General features: G+C 33.1%; 1 protein-coding gene across 2 annotated transcripts; it reads right to left on the reverse strand.

Moving 5' to 3' along the window:
• Positions 1-504: 504 nt before the first annotated feature.
• LOC132565200 (reticulophagy regulator 3-like) lies at positions 505-19,134 on the reverse strand. Of its 2 annotated transcripts, XM_060229831.1 has the most exons (9): positions 18,929-19,134; positions 14,404-14,511; positions 14,013-14,119; positions 12,054-12,084; positions 11,415-11,541; positions 10,891-10,975; positions 10,015-10,143; positions 8,784-8,999; positions 505-7,391 (listed from the first exon to the last, which is right to left on the reverse strand). In XM_060229831.1, the coding sequence occupies exons 1-9, from the start codon at positions 19,099-19,101 to the stop codon at positions 6,820-6,822; spliced, it is 1,548 nt and encodes a 515-aa protein (XP_060085814.1). In that variant the 5' UTR covers positions 19,102-19,134; the 3' UTR covers positions 505-6,819. The 2 variants fall into 2 exon arrangements, with proteins under 2 accessions (XP_060085814.1, XP_060085815.1); XM_060229832.1 differs by lacking the exon at positions 14,404-14,511.
• Between the last annotated feature and the right edge of the window lie 979 nt (positions 19,135-20,113).

A 20,113-nucleotide genomic window follows, 5' to 3' on the forward strand; every position in this document is an offset into this window, starting at 1 on the left:
AGTACGCTGGCACACCCCATTCAAAACTATAAGAACACCTTCATTCAATTATAATGAGCGCGTTGTTTCCATACAAATGTGCGTATTTAGTAAACAATATATGGGTATTTATTGACGATTGTTTAAATCCCTATCGAACTGAATCAGAAAGGACACATCTTCATCATAGAACTTTACTTCCAATGCAAGCAGAGGAGCGTTGCCCAAAGCCCTGAGTGACGTGACAAATGATTGGGATTCTTGGGAATATTGCATTAATTACCAATAATATGTATTATTGTTTCCTTGCAAGATGTTGACTGACACTTACACGACAGGGTTTCGAAAGGATGCAGGCTGACGTCATGAAAACCTTGGAGAGGTTTTACTGTCAGCATAAATACACTGGTACCTGATTCTGATGAAACTTGTGTACAACACGACTTTTGTATTACAATGACAGTCAGATATTCAGAGTAGCAAAATACACAACTAGTATTAAAATAAGAAAACGAAACAACAGAATCACATGTCAGGATAAATTATGTATTTAATCAAACATACTGTTAGTTAGAATCAATATGATGAAATGATTGCAAACAGTTCAAAACAGGAGATTAAATAATTAAACACACATATAGAAATATTCTATAATATTAACTTTAACCATTGTACTAAACTACACTGGATCTTGGTTAATCCCATCAAAGTCCTGTTTCTGGTTGATAATGTGTCCATTTCTATTTCAACTTCCATTTGGGAAATCAGTTTCTCTATAAGTAATCCATAAGGGAAAGATTGTAGTCACATTTATTATGAAAATCTTCATCCCAAAATCGTAAATATTCAACGATGATTATGAAATTTGTGATCCGTTACCCTGAAACTGTTTCGTCTTCAATTACAAGATTCTAAGTAGAATGAACTTTTGTGGGGATGAGAAACAAAATATTAATGAAACTATCCCTATCTTTTTTCTATCTTGATATTTCTGCATTTTGGTATTTACATGTACCTGTCTATCAATACTGTAAAAAAGCAACAGAAAATACATAGCAGTAATGACACACTAATGCTTGTATTTCTTGTACCACTAGTTTGTAAAATATTGACCCCATTATTGTCATAATACCACTATTATAATGTTTTTAACAGCTAACTATCACTTTGAATTTCCTTTCAATTTTATTCGACTTGCTTTTAAAAATTTTTCAAATGTATACAGAGACATGCATGTATACAGACAAATAAATTAGTGTGATGTAGTGAATTTGATACAAAGTACATCAACATGATAACCTTTGTAGATAATTCTGTAACTGTGCAATTTCTACCACAGTGCAATGTGATCTATTAAGATAAATAATGTACTGACAATATCAATTAAAACAATGGTTGTACTATAATTGTCATGAATTGACTGAAATAACAATTGTCACAACGTTCACATCGTCTCAAATATGATGATCACTTGTAAACATAATTTTCTTTAAATCTGCACATACATTGAAAAATAATCACATGCATTGTAGACAAATAAATCTCAAAAAAACAGGGAAGTATTTTTACAGTTAAGCAAACTGTTTCATTTCTCTCTCACTCCCTAACAATAGTTTTCTATTAAAATGAATGATTTCCAAGCTGAATTTGGCCTCACCTTTAGTGTGGTAAGTCAATGACCATCCTGTAATGACACGGAGAAAATTTTAAAATAAAGGCACAACCTATGAAGTAAACATGGACAGATTTACCTCCCGTCCATGTGCATGTATGTTATGACTTGTTAAACAAGGGTTAAGGAAATCCCCGTTTTCCACTACAATGTACTTGCATAAATTGCCAATATTTGGAAACCAGCAATAAGCAAAAGGTTGCACTAAACTATAAGCCTTGTAGGTCAGACAGACTAGGTTTGGAGTAGTTCTGTTTACTCTAAATTTGATAAGCCTCCCTCTGTTTGGCTTTCATTTTTCGGTAAAGATGATCACAGAGGAAGTCCCCAACCCAAATTGGAATGTGGGAGAAAAAGAATGGAAACATCTATGTAATCATCAAGCTGAAATTCTTCCTTAACATTCACCCACATCAAGAGGAATCACTAAATATCGCTATACTGCCTCTTCTCCTCACTATACTGCCTCTTCTCCTCGCTATACTGCCTCTTCTCCTCGCTATACTGCCTCTTCTCCAGGTTTAGAAATGCTCAAGATCTGATGGACACTAATATGATTTTCTAATTAACAAAAAGGACATTTCTAATCCATGTGTTACCTTCATTTGTAGGTAAAACAAAATCTAAGAAATGGAATACTAGACTGACACTAAGACCTTATCAACAATAATACTGTGTATGTTGTAGATTATTTATGTTCAATTAGCTTCAAATCTATTTTCCCATTAAGAATCACAACTCACAAGAAGGCATACATTCATACACATCTTGTAAAATGCCAGTTTTGCAAATACAAGTACAATGTTAACAGGAAGGTATACAACTTCACTCTGCTGATGAAAAAGACTAACTTTACTGTTATATTGTGTAAATATTAATCTCACAATATTTGTATACAATATACGATATGGTACAACAGTATCGCTATAGTCGGGGATAATAAAGAATACGAACAAACTAATCACAGAATTTACTGTCCAAATCAAAAACGTAACGAGCATGCCGTATTTACATCAAGATAAATAAAAAATCATTCTAACCAACAGGTAATCACTCAATAGTAAAATGTTTACATATTCAAACAAATCACGGGACATAAAAATATCAACAAAGCACTGTACGGTAAGTAAGAAACAGCCAGAACCTATTAATAAAAATATCACAAGTATAATCCACCAATCAAAATTCAGAACAAAATTAATGAAGGCAAGATTGTAGTATTACCTGTTAAACTTATATCTTTTTGAATTTTGACTGAATCTTTCAACTTTTGCAGTCCAAATTTTTTAACTTTATTGACTATACAAACTAGATCATGGTATCATTTGACTTTCTGCTCACATTTGACATTGGATTTTTTTAAAAAATGAATTACATCAGTACTAATAGGTATTCACTTTTTCTAAATGCTACTTTTATGTATATATACCGGATACATCTGTATTAGAATATGTTTTACTAATATCAAAATGTTCTTCTATAATTATAAAGGTAAATTGGGTGTATATCGTCCTGTGAATACATCAGTATACATTCTATTAAATTAATTATATTTATCTACTATACTCCAATATGATGAAACAATGTCTTTTGAAAATGTCTATGTTTCATAATCAATCATAGAAGCAACTTATAACAGTCTATTCATAATGAAAAACTTCAGAATAGATAACAGGCTTACAGAGACTAGCAAGAAATCAATCAACCCCACCTTACTTAATAGGGAAATTAATATGAACACAAAGCAAAGAACAGCTTAATATACCATACTACATAATAACTGATACACTAAATAAAATACTGTTACAGCACAAAAAATATTTCCTAACTCCATGACCGGGAAAGCACTATGAAAGACAACCCAATACCACATGTAAGTTACATCTACCACAGAGTGGATATACCATTATAATAACTACGATACTGTTCCACCAAACAATTAAACTGATTGATATCAAATGAATGGTAAGAAGACAGTCATTGTAACTAAAGGAGTATGACGTTAATGAAGTATATAGTTTAAGAAGTATAAATGTAGGTAAAAGAAGAAAGGTAGGTTAAGGAAAGAAGGTCATTGTATACAGGTTAAGGAAGTTTGTAGGTTTAGAAAGTATGCAGGTTGGGGAAGAATGTACATTATGTAGGTTATGGAATTGTGTAGGTTAAGGAAGTGTGTAGGTTAAGGAAGAATGTATATTATATAGGTTAAGGAAGTGTGTAGGATAAGGAAGGCTGTAGAGTATGGAATTGTGTAGATTAAGGAAGAATGCATATTATGTAGGTTAAGGAAGGCTGTAGGGTACGGAACTGTGTAGGTTAAGAAGAATGTACATTATATAGGTTAAGGAAGTGTGTAGGTTAAGGAAGGCTGTAGGGTACAGAATTGTGTAGGTTAAGGAAGAATGTATATTATGTAGGTTAAGGAAGTATATAGATTAAGGAAGGTTGTAGGTTAAGGAAGAATGTACATTATATAGGTTAAGGAAGTGTGTAGGTTAAGGAAGGCTGTAGACACGCAATTGTGTAGGTTAAGGAAGAATGTATATTATGTAGGTTAAGGAAGGTTGTAGGTTATGGAAGTAAGTGAGGTGAGGAAGTATGTAGGTTAAGAAAGAATGTACATTACATTATTTCACAGAAATTGTATCTTTGTTAACCTTTACCATTGAAACATGATGAGGATATCAAAACTGAAGCAAGTTTTCTTGTTAGTATTATTTAGCCATTCACAAAATACATGTCACTTTAAACACAGAAATGTAGTTATATTAAATCAATACATTAAATAGAAGAAATAACATTTCAAACAATTTAGTCAATTTGCACTTTACAACTTGGTTTCAATGTAAACCAATACATGAGATTCTTTAGAGAGCTGTATTCTGATTATAACACAACACATTTACTCCCCGAGTTTACAGTTTCTTTGTCATTCCTGAGGACCTCCTTTCACTGAGGACATGTTTTCATTACATTACCTTATTAGTAAGAGTGCTGCACAAAAATGGAAGTTTTATTAATTTTCAAGTACATTTATTTATTCTTGTATGAAAATAGAATTTACAGTAGTAGAACAGATTAAAATCTCACGTTTTATTACTGGCCTATTTGAACAAAACTTCCTACGGACTGCATCCTAAAGTTTCTCTTTTCAGACAAAGTGATAGTTATGATACACTTGTAATACACTCAATAATCAATTATGCCAGACTACAGTCAAGAGCTTCAGTGATGTATCAATACTGAATACATTAATGGCCTTGTTATTTATCAAGTATTTCTGGATATATTAGCATGTAGTGCAAAAGGATATACTTTCAATTCCTCCTTTCTCACATAGGGTAAATCTAAAGGCAAATAACAGTAAATTCATGTGTATATGTAACCTTAAGTCATAATAACAAAAATCAATAAATAATTACAACAACAAAATTGTGATATAAACAATTAAGAAATGTTATGCATATTTCAGATACTAAATTAAATGTGGACAGTAGCTATGAATGTAGTGTGGGCTGTAGATATAAATGCAGTGTGGGCAGTAGATATAAATGTAGTGAGCAGTAGCTATAAATGTAGTGTGGACTGTAGATATAAAGTAGTGTGGACAGTTGATATAAATGTTGTGTGGGCAGTAGATATAAATGTAGTGTGGACAGTAGATATAAATGTTGTGTGGGCAGTAGATATAAAGTAGTGTGGACAGTAGATATAAATGTAGCGTGGACTGTAGATATAAATGTTGTGTGGGCTGTAGATATAAATGTAGTGTGGGCAGTAGATATAAAGTAGTGTGGACAGTAGATATAAATGTAGCGTGGACTGTAGATATAAATGCAGTGTGGGCAGTAGATATAAATGTAGTGTGGACTGTAGATATAAATGTTGTGTGGGCTGTAGATATAAATGTAGTGTGGACAGTAGATATAAATGTTGTGTGGACAGTAGATGTAAATATTGTGTGGGCAGTTGATATAGATGTAGTGTGGGCAGTAGCTATAGATGTAGTGTGGGCAGTAGATATAAATGTAGTGTGGGCTGTATATATAAATGTAGTGTGGGTTGTAGATATATATGTTGTAAATGTAGTGTGGACAGTAGATATAAATGTAGTGTGGGCAGTTGATATAAATGTAGTGTGGGCAGTAGATATAAATGTTGTGTGGGCAGTAGATATAATGTTGTGTGGGCAGTAGATATAAATGTTGTGTGGGCAGTAGATATAAATGTAGTGTGGGCAGTTGATATAAATGTAGTGTGGGCTGTAGATATAAATGTAGTGTGGGCTGTAGATATAAATGTTGTGTGGGCAGTAGATATAAATGTAGTGTGGGCAGTTGATATAAATGTTGTGTGGGCAGTTGATATAAATGTCATGTAGGCTGTAGATATGTTATATGTTCAGCAGAATGTTATGAGAACAAAGATGAAGAAACATTGACAAGAGATTGTTTTCAGCTCATTTGAGCTTTAAATTAACGTGATAAGAATTACAAATGCTATGAACTTAAATAGATCCACTCTATTTATCAGAACTCTGTCATCATTCATTAATTTGTAATATGGAATTAAAAAAATCAGAAAGCACTGGTAATAATTTTCTTAACATGAATTATGACTGAAGGTAAAAAAAATTAGGGAGATAAGTTTTTCATTCCGTATTAAGATAAATTTGTTTTTCAGCAGAATATCTAATTCAAACTCTACAACAGCTTTCAGAAATGGAGTTGAAGTATGATACCTTTACAATACACATGTGTACTGATATAATCGGACAACAAGAGTTGTGCTAATCGTGTATACTTATACATAACCACTGTGGTACATATAATACAGAATCGAATTCCGACTTTAAATTTGTCTAATTCATATAAAATGATAAATCTAGTATGATTCTAAGTGCTTGACTTCTAATACCATACTTCTATTATATCATAACATGTCATCTTCATTTTTGCTGTAACTGTTGTAGGTGTCCATAATTTCACTTAATTCTCTTTTAAACAAATAATTTTAATATTTTGAAATTAAAACATTAACATTTCATCACAGTTCCATTCATACTTCACCAATTTGTACATCTTTAATGCATTTTCATCAAAATTATCTGCATAAACCTAAATCTTAAAATTTACTTTAAAAATAAAGTTGTTCATTACATATGAAAACTATTTTTCCTCCTCTTCCAAGTCATACTGGTCCAAAAATTCAAATTCCTCTCCAATGTCTATGTCACTAGAATTATCATCTTGTTGGTTAGATGGTCTGGTCTGTTGGTCGTTGTTTGAGGTCACATGAAAGTCTACTTCATCACCGGATTGCTGATTGTATGAAACACTTGCAGGAACATTAGATTTATCTCCCTTGTTGGCAGATGTGGTGCTAGGTTTCAAATTTGATATGCCAGATAGAGCAGACCCAACAACAGATGACAGAGTTTTTGACACAAAGGCACCAGCACCAGATGGCATGATGCCTCCTGAGTCTGATTCTGAAGACAAGATGCTATCTGCCATCAAAGATGGAAAATTCAAGTCAGTCTCCCCTTCTTCAGAGTCAGATGTGTCACCAAAATGTTCTGATACAAAGGTCATATCGTCCAGTTTCGGTCGTCTGTGTTTGGAAAGCCTTTTAGGAATATGCTCAAGAAGTTCATCATCGGTGTTGTCTAAAACATCATCAAATGAAGGCATCTCCTGGATCCCTTCCTCAAAATTCACATCAAAATCAACCTGCCGTTCTGTAATAAAAACCACATATATCAGTAATATTAACAAATAAAGATGTCAAAAACTGAAAATAACTTCACACTTACAGGTCAAATTTCTGTTCTTACACTTACCCTTTTTTTGATAATTCATAAGATGTAACAAAGTCTGATCCAAATTACAAAACCACTGGGGTTTGTTTTTTTCTCTATTTTTGTTTACAAAGAGCAAATGTACATGTATTATATATATTTATATATACAAAACAGGAAGAGTTGCCAATTTAAGTAAATACAATCATATACTTGCATATATATCAGAAAACAAAGCTTTTTCCATTTAACAGTACCGGTATATTGTTCTAATGTTGATTATGGGGTTATGGAATTGTAAATCACCACTTTGTCAATTTCTAGACCTCTAGTTAGATGGAAAATTGAACCAACTATCATTGTTAATGTGTTTGAAATTCAATGCCAAGAGACACAATAATTTCTTTACTGTTTTTTTTTTTAAATGTTAAGATTTCAAATAATATTGATAATTTCCTGAATGGTGTATGATCGCAACAAGCATTACCTTTACAGAATTAATTACTCCATCCATATAATAAAAACAACGGGTAACTTTCTCTATCCATTTCACAAAAAACTATGTCTTTGAACCAGAAAAATAACTAACACATGTACCATAATCACTTATCAGACTACGTTTCCACTTCTAGTTAACTTTTAGAAACACCTGAGCATTGGTTTGTGACTGTAAATATTGAACTAAGATAACAAACTTCAAACTTTTGATAAAAGATAACAAAACAAATACATATACAAATGGATGAAGGTTATTTTTGTTCCAAGGAATATCAAGAAAATTGCAAGCAATTTTCATACTATATTTCAAATCACTGCCCCCTGTGTTTTTTAACACATTTCTTTTTGGTTTGTAAAAAGGGTCACTGGGTCCAGTTTTCAAACAATTAGAAAGCAATCTTATAAATATAATTGAAACATAGTTTTGTTTCTTACTATTAGCTATTTTTTGTACAATTCACATAGTAACTAAACTGTACTGGTAATCATAAGCAGGTCACAACATGGCAGCAATATTTGGAAACCAGGGCACAGCAGTTTTAGCTCTTTCTTATACCCTGTTTTATCTCAACAATGGCTCTGCCAGTTGAAGTTTAATAACTGATACTATGCTGTTTACAGAAGTACCCATGTAACAAAGTTGGTAGTTATCGGTGAAAGAGTAAATGGGTAGGCCTTAGAAACTGCGCAAAGTGGATAGGCTGACAGAGTGCAAGACTACATTCCTCTGTATCGTTGTGTATGGGTGACTAATACAAATGAATTCACTTCGTCTACAGCTATAATTTTGTCACATGTTCTGACATTACAGACAGTACATCCTGGTCTGTTTACCTTGGTAATCATCATCTTCCAAGTCAATAGACGGCTCCTTGGACAGGAGAGGTGAAGACAGTGATGGGTCTGGACTCTCATCCTCGCTGTCTGTGATGGCACGTGCCAGCGCTGCAGTGGTAGCAGGGTCTAAGGATGGTGTGAACTCTGTTTCGCTGTCTGTCTCGGATATTTCTACACGGCCAGAAGAACCAACTGATGTGGATGACCGTGGAACTTTAAATTAAACAAAAGGAATGTTTTCTTGTTAGATAAATATGACCTGACTCAAACTCTAATGAAAAAGGAGCTTAACAAAACGTAAAACCTAAACTTGGCAGATTTAGGCCTCAAATAAAATGGTCTTAATAAATATAATAAGAAAATTTGAAACCATGAAAAGACGTCATGATTAGTTAAAATTAACTCTACAAATGAATACTTCTAGCCATTTTATTTACGACATGAAAACATAATAGTATTCTATTTCTCGTCTCATTGATAGACTTTTAGTGAAGATCTTGAACCATATCGAAATATAACATATATGTAAACAATTCTTATTGTAACCAGTTACCATCTGTTTCTGATTTGATGAGAAACACACATAAGCCATACACTGGTGATAAAATTCATCAATATTGATTTTCAGGACAATTATGTGTTCATAAAGTGTTGAGAAAACTGTGCAGTACATAGGACCCTATGTAGTCCGAGAACTTTTCATCAAGAATTATAAGAATGTTGTATAATTTCATCTGATATCTGATATTTATCAATCTACTCAATTATAAGAATCCTATACAATCCCACCTATAATCAAATCTAGATTACCAAAGCAACATCAGTCACACAGTGTCAAAGAAGACATTCAGTACTTTCAAAGAATATGAAATTTGCTTGCATACAGAAAGTTAGCACAACAGTTTCAGTTTCAGACCTCTATGAATTAAGGAATATCCATAATCGATTTCTATTCTGAATATAAAATTAGTATATATTATACAAACACATTTAGGGGGAATATCTCATTTATTTATTTGTATCATTTAAAAGTAATGAGTAAACTGAAACATGTCAGTACAAATATTTCTATCTTATTAATTATAACAAGAAGCAAAGTCAGTATTTTTCTAAATGTGATGATTTGAGAGAAACTATTTATATGTAAAGAATTCTCAGTAAATGAGATAAAGTTAATAAAAAAAACCCAAAAAAACAAACAAACAAACAAACTATTGAAACAACTTACCTTTGAAAGACCACTTATTCTTTAGCTTGATAGAATAATCCATTTTCATGAATATTGGTTCAAACTTGAGGTAGACTCTCTTGAGAAGATTGTGGTAAAGAACACTGGGACACAGCAACGTACTGATAACTGTAGAATAACATGTATATAAACCACGTCTTAAATATACATACTAGTGCATGACCTCCTACAATTTGACAAAGGCAAATCACTGACGATAGAAGTAACATCTATTTTCACATTATGGGGCATTTTTGCACAGCATAATACTTTTGGACAATTCCACTCCTTCACATGCTTTAGGCCCAGTGTATCCTTATACTGCTTTGGAATATTTTCTCTTTGATCTGTGTTTTTCACATTTAAAAATTCAGTAATATTCATAATTTTCAAAAGTTTCCTAATCAGGTTAAATGCTAGACTTCCTATTAGAATAAAAAGTTCATATACAATGAACATACATGACATATTTACAAATATGGGAGATTGGTAATTATTTAAGGGAATTTTGGCCTCAAATACAGGAGGTTTTTGCATAAATCCTTTGCTGACATGTCCACACAGTTTCAAAAGTCAAAATCAATTTGAATGTTATAATAATATATAGTCCATATATCAATAGAATAAACGACTTTCATTTTTTTTTATCAGGCAAAAAAATCATCAACATTTCAAATATTTTTTTTCTTCCAAAAATTTGGTTTTAAATTAAAAACATAATGACATCTTACAGTTGTCTACATATATTGTATACCGTATCAGCATTTGAAGGATAGTGTAATAAACAGAATGTTTCCTTATGGAACATGGAAGTTTAAACATTAAACATTTTAAACATGGAGTTATGCCAGTGATAGCACATGACTTGTTACTTACCTATAATATAGGCTAGCATTATCCCTGGTATATAACGTCCAATCATAGCCAGGATTAAGAAAAATGAGCTGCTCATAACACAAAACTGCAACAGAGACATGATACAATTAATATGTACGATTGTAAACATACAGAGCTGAAGATGTAAAAATATCGGAAAATCAAATTACAAATACTTTTTTTACATACACAGGAAATTTGTATCAATTGTAGCTGTAAAACCATTAAAATGAAATGGTTGTTTCTTAAAAAATTAATATGAAGCTGTTGTTTCTAATGTTTGATTCTATTCTTGTACAGGACGATTCAGAACATTTTCAATTTTCATAGAAAAGAAAGATGTGACCGTCAAACATGTGTTTACATCACATTGATGATTAAGTATAAACTTTTCCGTTCAGTAACAATTAAGTCAAAATTAGTGGTATGGTAGTCTATAACAATACATTCATTTCTAACTTCGAAGGAAAATTTATTTGGATTTTACCATCAATCATGTATGTTGGCTAACAATGAATACTTACCAAAAAAGGGTAAACTCTTCTAAATGTCAACCAGTAATGTACAATATTAGAACACGAGCACCACAGATGAGCAAGATATGTACAGAGTTCTGGTACACTCAACAGGCGGGGATGTACAGGTGTCCAGCTATAATAACAAGGAAAATCAATCAGTTTTACAATAGTAAACCTTGGCTTGTTATTTCAGATTGTTACTAATTTGTACCTAAAGTATAGACCACATTTTAGTCTCTTTAACAAATTCTAATTGCGTAATTTCACAATTCTATTAATTAAGATGACTTTTTATTTTCAAATTTGAATTATTTGTCATTTTAGAAAGGCAAGTAGTAAGATGTGAAAAAATAAACAGCTTTAAAAATAATGGAAATTAGAAAATAAGATGTTGCTTTAGAGACTGAAAAGTCAGTCCAACTTCAAAGTGAAATGGAATATTCAAAGACGTGTCAGATTAATTGAGTAATGAGTAACCACATTGTTAAAATAGAGAATATACTGTATACATGTTTAACCAACAGACTTTTCATCTCAAAATAAAAGTACAATTTTTTGACATACTGATTATGATCTGACAATAAAATATTTCTGATATATCAACTGTCCTTTACGTGTTAATATGAGATTTGACAATGTACTTACCTGTCAGGATCCTCAGGAACAGCTGGTGGTACTACAAAACATGATATAACCTTTTACAACTCTGATCCAGAAGTAAGGGTATTTCAAAAGCTTGGTCTACATACATTCTACATGTATTTTATTTCTGAACAAATTCAATGTCTATCCATCACCAGCTGGTAAATTACTACGTCTTGATTAAAAAATTTCAAATTTTTCAAATACTTTCCTATTAATATTCATACTGTATAACATTTATATCAATGACAGTCCAGGGGGAAGTAACTCTATTCCAGATAAGTACTTGGACATAAATCCAGAAAAGCTGACTAGCACATACATATTTTTTTTAAATTAGTGAATGCCAGATAGAAGACGTAAAATATGGACAATCAAAAATTGAGTTTTGCTATCTTATTTGGTCGGGAATAAGTGCAATTACATATACATCTGAAGTACATCACATCAAATTGAATTCATTTGTCGGACAGCATTCATATTATTAAAATAAAAATTCTTTAAACCTCGAAGTTTAAGCTTAGATATAAGCGAAATTTTCAGTTTCCAACAAACTTTCGTCTACATGCATTTAAGTTAGAGATGTAAAAGAATTTAAAAATTGATCAAATAATGATAAAAAAGATAACACAGAATGTGCAAAAAAGTGTTATTTTCTGATTAATATTTAATTAATATGTTGTTACATAATACAAACACAATGTGTGAGAACCAGACATGAAAACTGTGTTTACATACACATCAATATTTGACATCATGCTTAGCAAACATTCAAAGTATACGTCTGGGATATTAAACCACACATTAATCACTATTCATTACTACGTAATTAGTGCAGTTTTGTGCCATTAATGTTATTTTGAAGTTATCAACAGCCTTTAATTAAAGATATTTGCTGTAACAATGTAATAAACAAGAGGCCCAAGGGGCCTTAACGGTAACCTGAGGAATATATGTCAATAATCTGGGGATTTCAAAATGTTGCAAAAATGTAACAACACTAGTGCAGGACCCTGTGTAAAACATCTGTACCAAGTTTGAACATGATCCACCCAGTGGTTCTTCAGAGGAAGTCCAAAATGTCTTAGCCAAACAGAGGCCAGGGTGGCCATCTTGGATTTTGAATTGCCCCAAAAAGTTAAAACACTTGCCAGGACCTTGTGTAGAACATTCGTATCAAGTTTAGACATGATCAACCCAGTGGTTCTTGAGTCTTGACAAGAAGTTAAAAATGTCTCAGCCAATCAGAGGCCATGGCAGCCATCTTGGATTTTGAATCGAACCAAAAAGTAACAACACTTATGCAGGACATTGTATCAAGTTTGGACATGATCAACTCAGTGGTTCTTGAGAAGAAAAACCATCCACTGGTTCTTGAGAAGAAGTCATTTAAAGGTTTTTACTTATGACCCCTTTTACACCCCTTATGGGCCCCAAAGTGGACATTATCACTTTTTTCAACTAAATTTCATATGTACTTCACTAAGGGATGCTGTCTACCAAATTTGGTTGAAATCGGTCAAAATTGAATTTTTAACCCTTTTGAGCACCCCTAGTGGGACCATTTTTGACCCAATTTTTTTTTTCATTTGCAAACTTTGTAGACCTTGCCATAAGGACCCTAAATATCAAATATGAATTTAATCTGACTGTTGGTTCATGAGAAGAAGATTTTTAAAGATTTACCTAATTTTACCCCCTTTTTCCCCCTTCTGCGGCCCCTATTGGGGCCACACCCTTTTTCTTCACAAACTTGAAGCAGCTTCCCATGGGGATGCTTTGTGCCAAGTTTGGTCAAAATCCATCCACTGGTTCTTGAGAAGAAGTCGAATATTTGAAAAGTTAACGATGCACGACGACAGACAAATCATGATGGCAATAGGTCACCCGAGCCGAAAATGTGTTTCCTTACATCTAATAAATAAATAGAAAGAATGGCATATAGACCTCAATTTAACTTACCTCTTATTTCTGGCCATATCTTATGTTTCCAAGTCTGTACCAAATAAACAATGTAGGTGACTGTACTGACCACAAAATAAAACCGACATCCTACTGCTGCTAAAAACCTGAAAATAAACAATTTTTTTTCATAAATGTTTATCAATCAATATCTTTAAAACATTACTGGGTTACAATGTTAGTGGCTATCTAGAATATTAGATTAGTTCACAAGCAAGGGTAAATTGTTTTTCTGTAGTCAGAGATTTTCGTGAAGAGTTTCCAATTCAATACCACTACTAGGAATACCTATGGAAAAAAATAGATATATTTACAAAGGGGTCAACGAAAATTTCTGAATCTACAGATGCATTAAATAATATACATGTGTGGGTACATATAATTTTGTTACCGATAAATTTTTGGCCAAATTTTATACTTCCACGTCAGAACCAAGTACATAATGAAGAGGGTGGTACTGGCGATGGAGTAAAACTGACATCCTTTCACTGCGAAAAACCTGAAATCAATGAAACGCTGTTTTAATATCACAGGGGACAGCAATATACACCAGCTTTCCTATAACATAAAATAAATCTTTATTATGTGTGTGTATATGTTCACTCAAGATAAGTATCAAACCCAAAGGTTAACATGACTTTGGCTCTTTAGTCACAAAACAAGCCCACAGGTGTATATACAACTGATCTACTCATCAAACTCTCCTTCTTAAGCTCTCTGACCTAGCTAGTCACTTTTCACAACTAGTGCCAATGGACTATGGTAAAGGAGTATTGGAGTTACAGTCCATGATTGCCAAGTGGGGTGTTTGTTACAATGAGTTGGTATTACTAATGTTGCTGAATTGGGAGTTAACTGTTTTTGTTCAAATAAGCTGGAGCCACTGAGATTTCTGAGATAGAGTTGGGGTTATTTGTGAAAATGAGTTTGAGTTGCTGAGAATACTGTGTGGAATATTTGTTCCAATAAGCTGGCGTCAATGAGATTTCTGAGATAGAGTTGGGAATATTTGTTAAAATGAGCTTGAGTTGCTAGGCTTATTAGGTGGGGGTATTTGTTTTAATAAGCTGAAGTCACCAAGATTGCTGAGGTGAGGGATATTACTTTTTTCAATGAGTGGGAATCACTTAGACTACCGACAATGTTCAGTTTGAGTTTGGGGTATTTGCTACGATGAGTTTGAGTTACTGAGATTACTAGGTGTAACTTGTTTCAATGAGTTAGACACTAACACTAGTGAAGTGGGGCATCATATAGTGAGTTGCAGTCACCAGGATTAGTTGGGTGGGGGTGTTGTTGTTTGAATGAGTTGGAGATACAATTATTTTTGAGGGGAAAGGGGTTGTTGTTTCTGAGGCGGAGGAATTTCTTACAATAAGTGAACATTAGTGTCTGTTGATACTGGTGTGAGTAAGATTGCTGAGGCAAGGTATTACTTGTTCAATGCAAAAATCATCAGGAGCCATGATGATGCCATGATGATAACTTCAATGTGTAGCAGACCCTAGGCTCTTGACTAACTCTGTGATCTTTAGATTCAAAATATATAACATTGCATTGTATATCAGAAGTACAGCAGATATTTCATTGCCTTTATTTTCAAACACCTATCACCAATTAAATTTTAAAATTTTTGTCTTCATTTTCGTTGGTTAATACTGGCGACCACAGATTCTACAAGTTGGCTAATAATTATACCCTGCATAAGATTGTGGCATTTGTTTAACTGTGACATCACTAAAACTAAGAATGCAAAAATGTAAAGAGGTGTTAAGCTGAGAGCAGATCAATGATCGATCTGTGAGCTTTAAAACCACATAGATCTAATCTTATCACAAGACCAGTTTCTAGAATTCTACATGTATCTATGCCCCATGGGTCAGCCTCTGAATCAATATCTCTAGCCGCTGTACAGGGACCATATTTTTAGAACAAATGTTGTTTAAAACCAAAACAAAATATCCACAGCTCGCTATGTACCCTAAGCATTATTTAATTACTTACAAATGATTTGGCTGTTGTTGACAAGGATATCAGTCAAAGAAAACGTTGTGAATTGACCTTTTCACAGAAGGCCAGTCTGTACCTTTACAGTACATATTAAATGTCTATATATTCACATTTACTTGCAGGAGGACATTGAAAAAGATGATCATGTGTAGTATATTATTCTAATCAAATTCAATTTTGAAACAAATATAGATTTCCTTCAAATTTGTAGAATATATCAGGGCTCTCACACCCCATTTTGGGACAAATTTGTAGCATTTTCCTTAGAAATATATACACTTTGCATTGGGAATATCAGATGTAATCGAGACCCATAAGATGTAATACCAATCGCCAATAACTAACTACAGTAGAAACCATCTGATACTCTTCCACTGAAAGACTGTGAAACTGGATGTAAAACCCATTACGTAAACACTAGGATGCATGGCATGTAAATAGTCATGAATAACAGTAATTTTCACATAGACCATGTGTATCACATCCCTAATCTTATAAGTTCATATTCATCACAGATATATTAACTCACATGGAGATCATAAGGTATATAAATTACCCATGTAGATCCACACTTACAAACTATTCTTAGGTTTAAGACAATTTATGATCAACATATATGCATGCCATATTTAATGTACAACTTACCAAAATAACACAATATCTTTGGATGCAGACTAAAAGCCTCTATCTATATCAATGAACTTACATCACAAGAGGCCAATAGGGCCTATATCCCTCACCAAGCAAAATTAATTTCTCTTCACCTAAGAATGCTTCACACTAATCTGGTCATAGTCAAATCATTCCACAGAATGAGTAGGATTTCAATGAATTTGCTCCATTGGGCCTTACTGCACAGGGCCAAGATTCTCTGTTTATATAAATGATTCCCCTACACCCAACAATGCTTCAGACCAAATTTTGGCAAAATAAAATGATTCTTCTAGGAGTATGATTTTAAAGAATTTGCTCTACTTCCCCTATTCAGCAAAGCCCCTCCTGCGCCCCAAGGAGCTGAATCTCACCCCTTTAAACAAAATTGATTCCCCATCATTCAACAATGCTTCAGACCAAATTTGACAAAATCTAACCATTCCTACAGGAGAAGTATAGTTTGTTCTTTTTGCCATATTGGGCCCTGCCACTCCTGCCCCAGGGGGTTGAGACCCATCATTTATATGACAAGAGGCCCGATTGGCCTGCATCTCTCACCTGGTACATATACCAGCAAAATATCATACCTCTTGGCCTTTAAGTTTATGAGAAGAAGTCATTTACAAGTTTTAACAAATCTGACTAATGTAACCTTGAACATATGTCAAGGTCATTTCTTTTTGCAAACTTAATCAGGCTATATCCTATGAATATACCAGCCCAATATCATTCCTCTAGGTTTTTGTAGTTCATGAGAAGAAGTCGTTTAAAAGATTTTAACAAATCTGACCCCTGTACCTTTGAACATAGGTCAAGGTCATTTTTTCTCAACTTTGTCAGACTTCATCCTTGGAACATACCAGCCAAATATAAAAAAATTTGGTCCATTGGTTAAAGGAAAAAGTTGATCACTGACGACGCACACAATGCCACAGCTTAAGCTCACTAGCACTTTGGGCCAGGTGAGCTAAAAATGCTGTGATTATAACTGAATAAGTTTTTCTTGAAATTTTCCTTTTTTGATTTTTATTATTCTGAGCTGGAAATTTTAGCCTTTTATATCCATTCTGTACATGTTAAGTATTTAATGTGATTATCTGAATATATAATGCACGTAGGTGGTGAATCGCAACTCTCTGCTGTCCCAATTGCATGATTAATAATGCCACATTTTTTAACTCTGCCTCCATCTTGTTTTTGAGGTTTTGTTTCCTCATTGAGCAATAGCAAAAGTCTTTACCTAATGTTTACCAGTTTTACAACCTGCTCAGTATTACAGAAGACGAACAACTGGTTTGGTAATAAGTTGTCAGCTTACATGTGACTGGGTTGAAGAGCCTGCTAGTGTTGCCTATGGCAGTAGACTTCAGTGTAGTAGCACTATAAAGTCAGTTTCAGTTCCATACTTACATTACATAATTACATTAATGTTCATACCTTTATTTCATTTCACTACATTTCTTATCATTTTATATGATTCAGGTTAAAATTCAAACAGATGCTTTTGGAAACATATCAGTCTCTCTAATGCATAACAAACACAAAACACATTCATTACTTTCACATTGCTAACATAGAAAACATCCTTAAATAACCATATATATAGTAGGTGTTCATAAGTAAGTTAACAGTATCAGACCAGACCAAACCAAACCAAAACTTATCTCATATAACGACACTTTGTGTATAGGTGTACATGAAATCAGATCAGGGCTCTCGATCTGCCAGATTTGGGGCTGATATTCGGCCCCATTCCCAATGCAAAATAGTATCTTTTTTTCCTAATTTAGACCCCAAGTTTTCCCAATTCTAAGGAAAACACCATTATTATTTTTTTAAGGCTAACCAATACATTTTCGGTTAAAACATTAATATTTGCATTATATTCTTATAATAAGTTTATTTATTTTACTCTGTTCATCCGTTCATGATGTCATTGCTACTCAATAACTTCCAAGTCACCTACACTGACAGCTGTTACCATTGATGACGTAACGATTATGTTTACATTCTCGTAGGCCTGCCCAACTGTCAAAGGATTATCAACCAATCAGCGATCACCATTCCTTTCTAAAGAGGAGAACTTCCATGCTTCGTGTTGATAATACTGCGACGCCCTAAGATTGGTGCAATCATTTGTTTGAAAATGAACACAATGAAAGTGAGAAACATTTAATTGTCATGTACAAATGTAATAAGAATTCTGCTATCGAGTATATGTACACACGATCTGTATGCAAATTGCAACCTACCAAAATATTCCATGAACACAAACAAATAGCACTGCGCTTTTCCTCGGATATTCCCACACAAGTAAACTCTGAATTCTCATCACTAAAGGTTCGATAGGATTCAGAATTCTCCTGAACATGTCCTCTGCTCTTTGGACATCATCGTCACTGCTTCGAGTCCCTGGATTTTCCATGACGGACACTTATCCTTCAACACAATCTGAAACTATCAAAGTCAGTGCCCAATATTTTTGTTTTGGATATGACGTCAGACCATGTGACATTGGAGGAATTTAAGGTATGGTCTTTTTACAGATATGTCTATTATGTCACACGCAACGGATGAAGTACTAATATATACAATTTAAGAGACGTAGGATTTGGACAAATCCTCAATATTATCTAAAAATCATCAAAATTCTCGTTTGACAGAGAACAGGAAATGCAATATACTTTCTAATAAAAAAAAACTCTATGCGTGAACTATTATCCGGATGTGTTCTTTTATTTATTAAAAACTAATCGCAATAATGATAACAATAATAGAATATAAACTTGACACAGTTTGATAAGCTTGTATTCAAAAGAAAAAAATACAAGATTTTACAGTTGGTCACTTTAAATTTCGACTAAAATTTAGATTTAACTGTTAATCTATTATAGCATACTGCTGTTTCATCCTTCCATGTAGAAATATACGCGCGTGTAAGTACTAACACAGGACATTCCCAACCAACGGAACATGCTTATATATGATGGTGGCATTAGTTGTAACTCATGACAAGGGAAAACTGAACATATTTCTTTCTGTTTAAAATTGTGGGTATTCCAGGGGTCACATATCAGACTAAAAAGTAAAATATATATAATATTGTAAGTGCGTGTGTGAAGGGTAATGTTAAAGTGGAAGCTTAGTAATCACGGATACCCAAACAGCAGCGCATACATTCTAATAGCAAATTTGAAAATACCTAACGACCATTTAAAATGTTTGTCTTTCTTTTACCTAAGTTTACACTGGGTCTTATTTTCTTATTTGTTTTTCTTTCAGTGGTTATTTCACCTCTGGTTTCACTCTAAAATGTGATAAGTTATTGGTATTGCATACAGCAAATATTTTCATTAATTTAAGTCCGAGACAAAAATAACATAAGATATAGAAGTAGGCCTATTTGAATTGAATGATTTTTTCATTATTATTATTAG

This window comes from Ylistrum balloti, unplaced genomic scaffold, assembly GCF_031769215.1.
Source record: "Ylistrum balloti isolate Yb309-2 unplaced genomic scaffold, AGI_CSIRO_Ybal_v1 Utg369702, whole genome shotgun sequence".
NCBI lineage: Eukaryota > Metazoa > Mollusca > Bivalvia > Pectinida > Pectinidae > Ylistrum > Ylistrum balloti.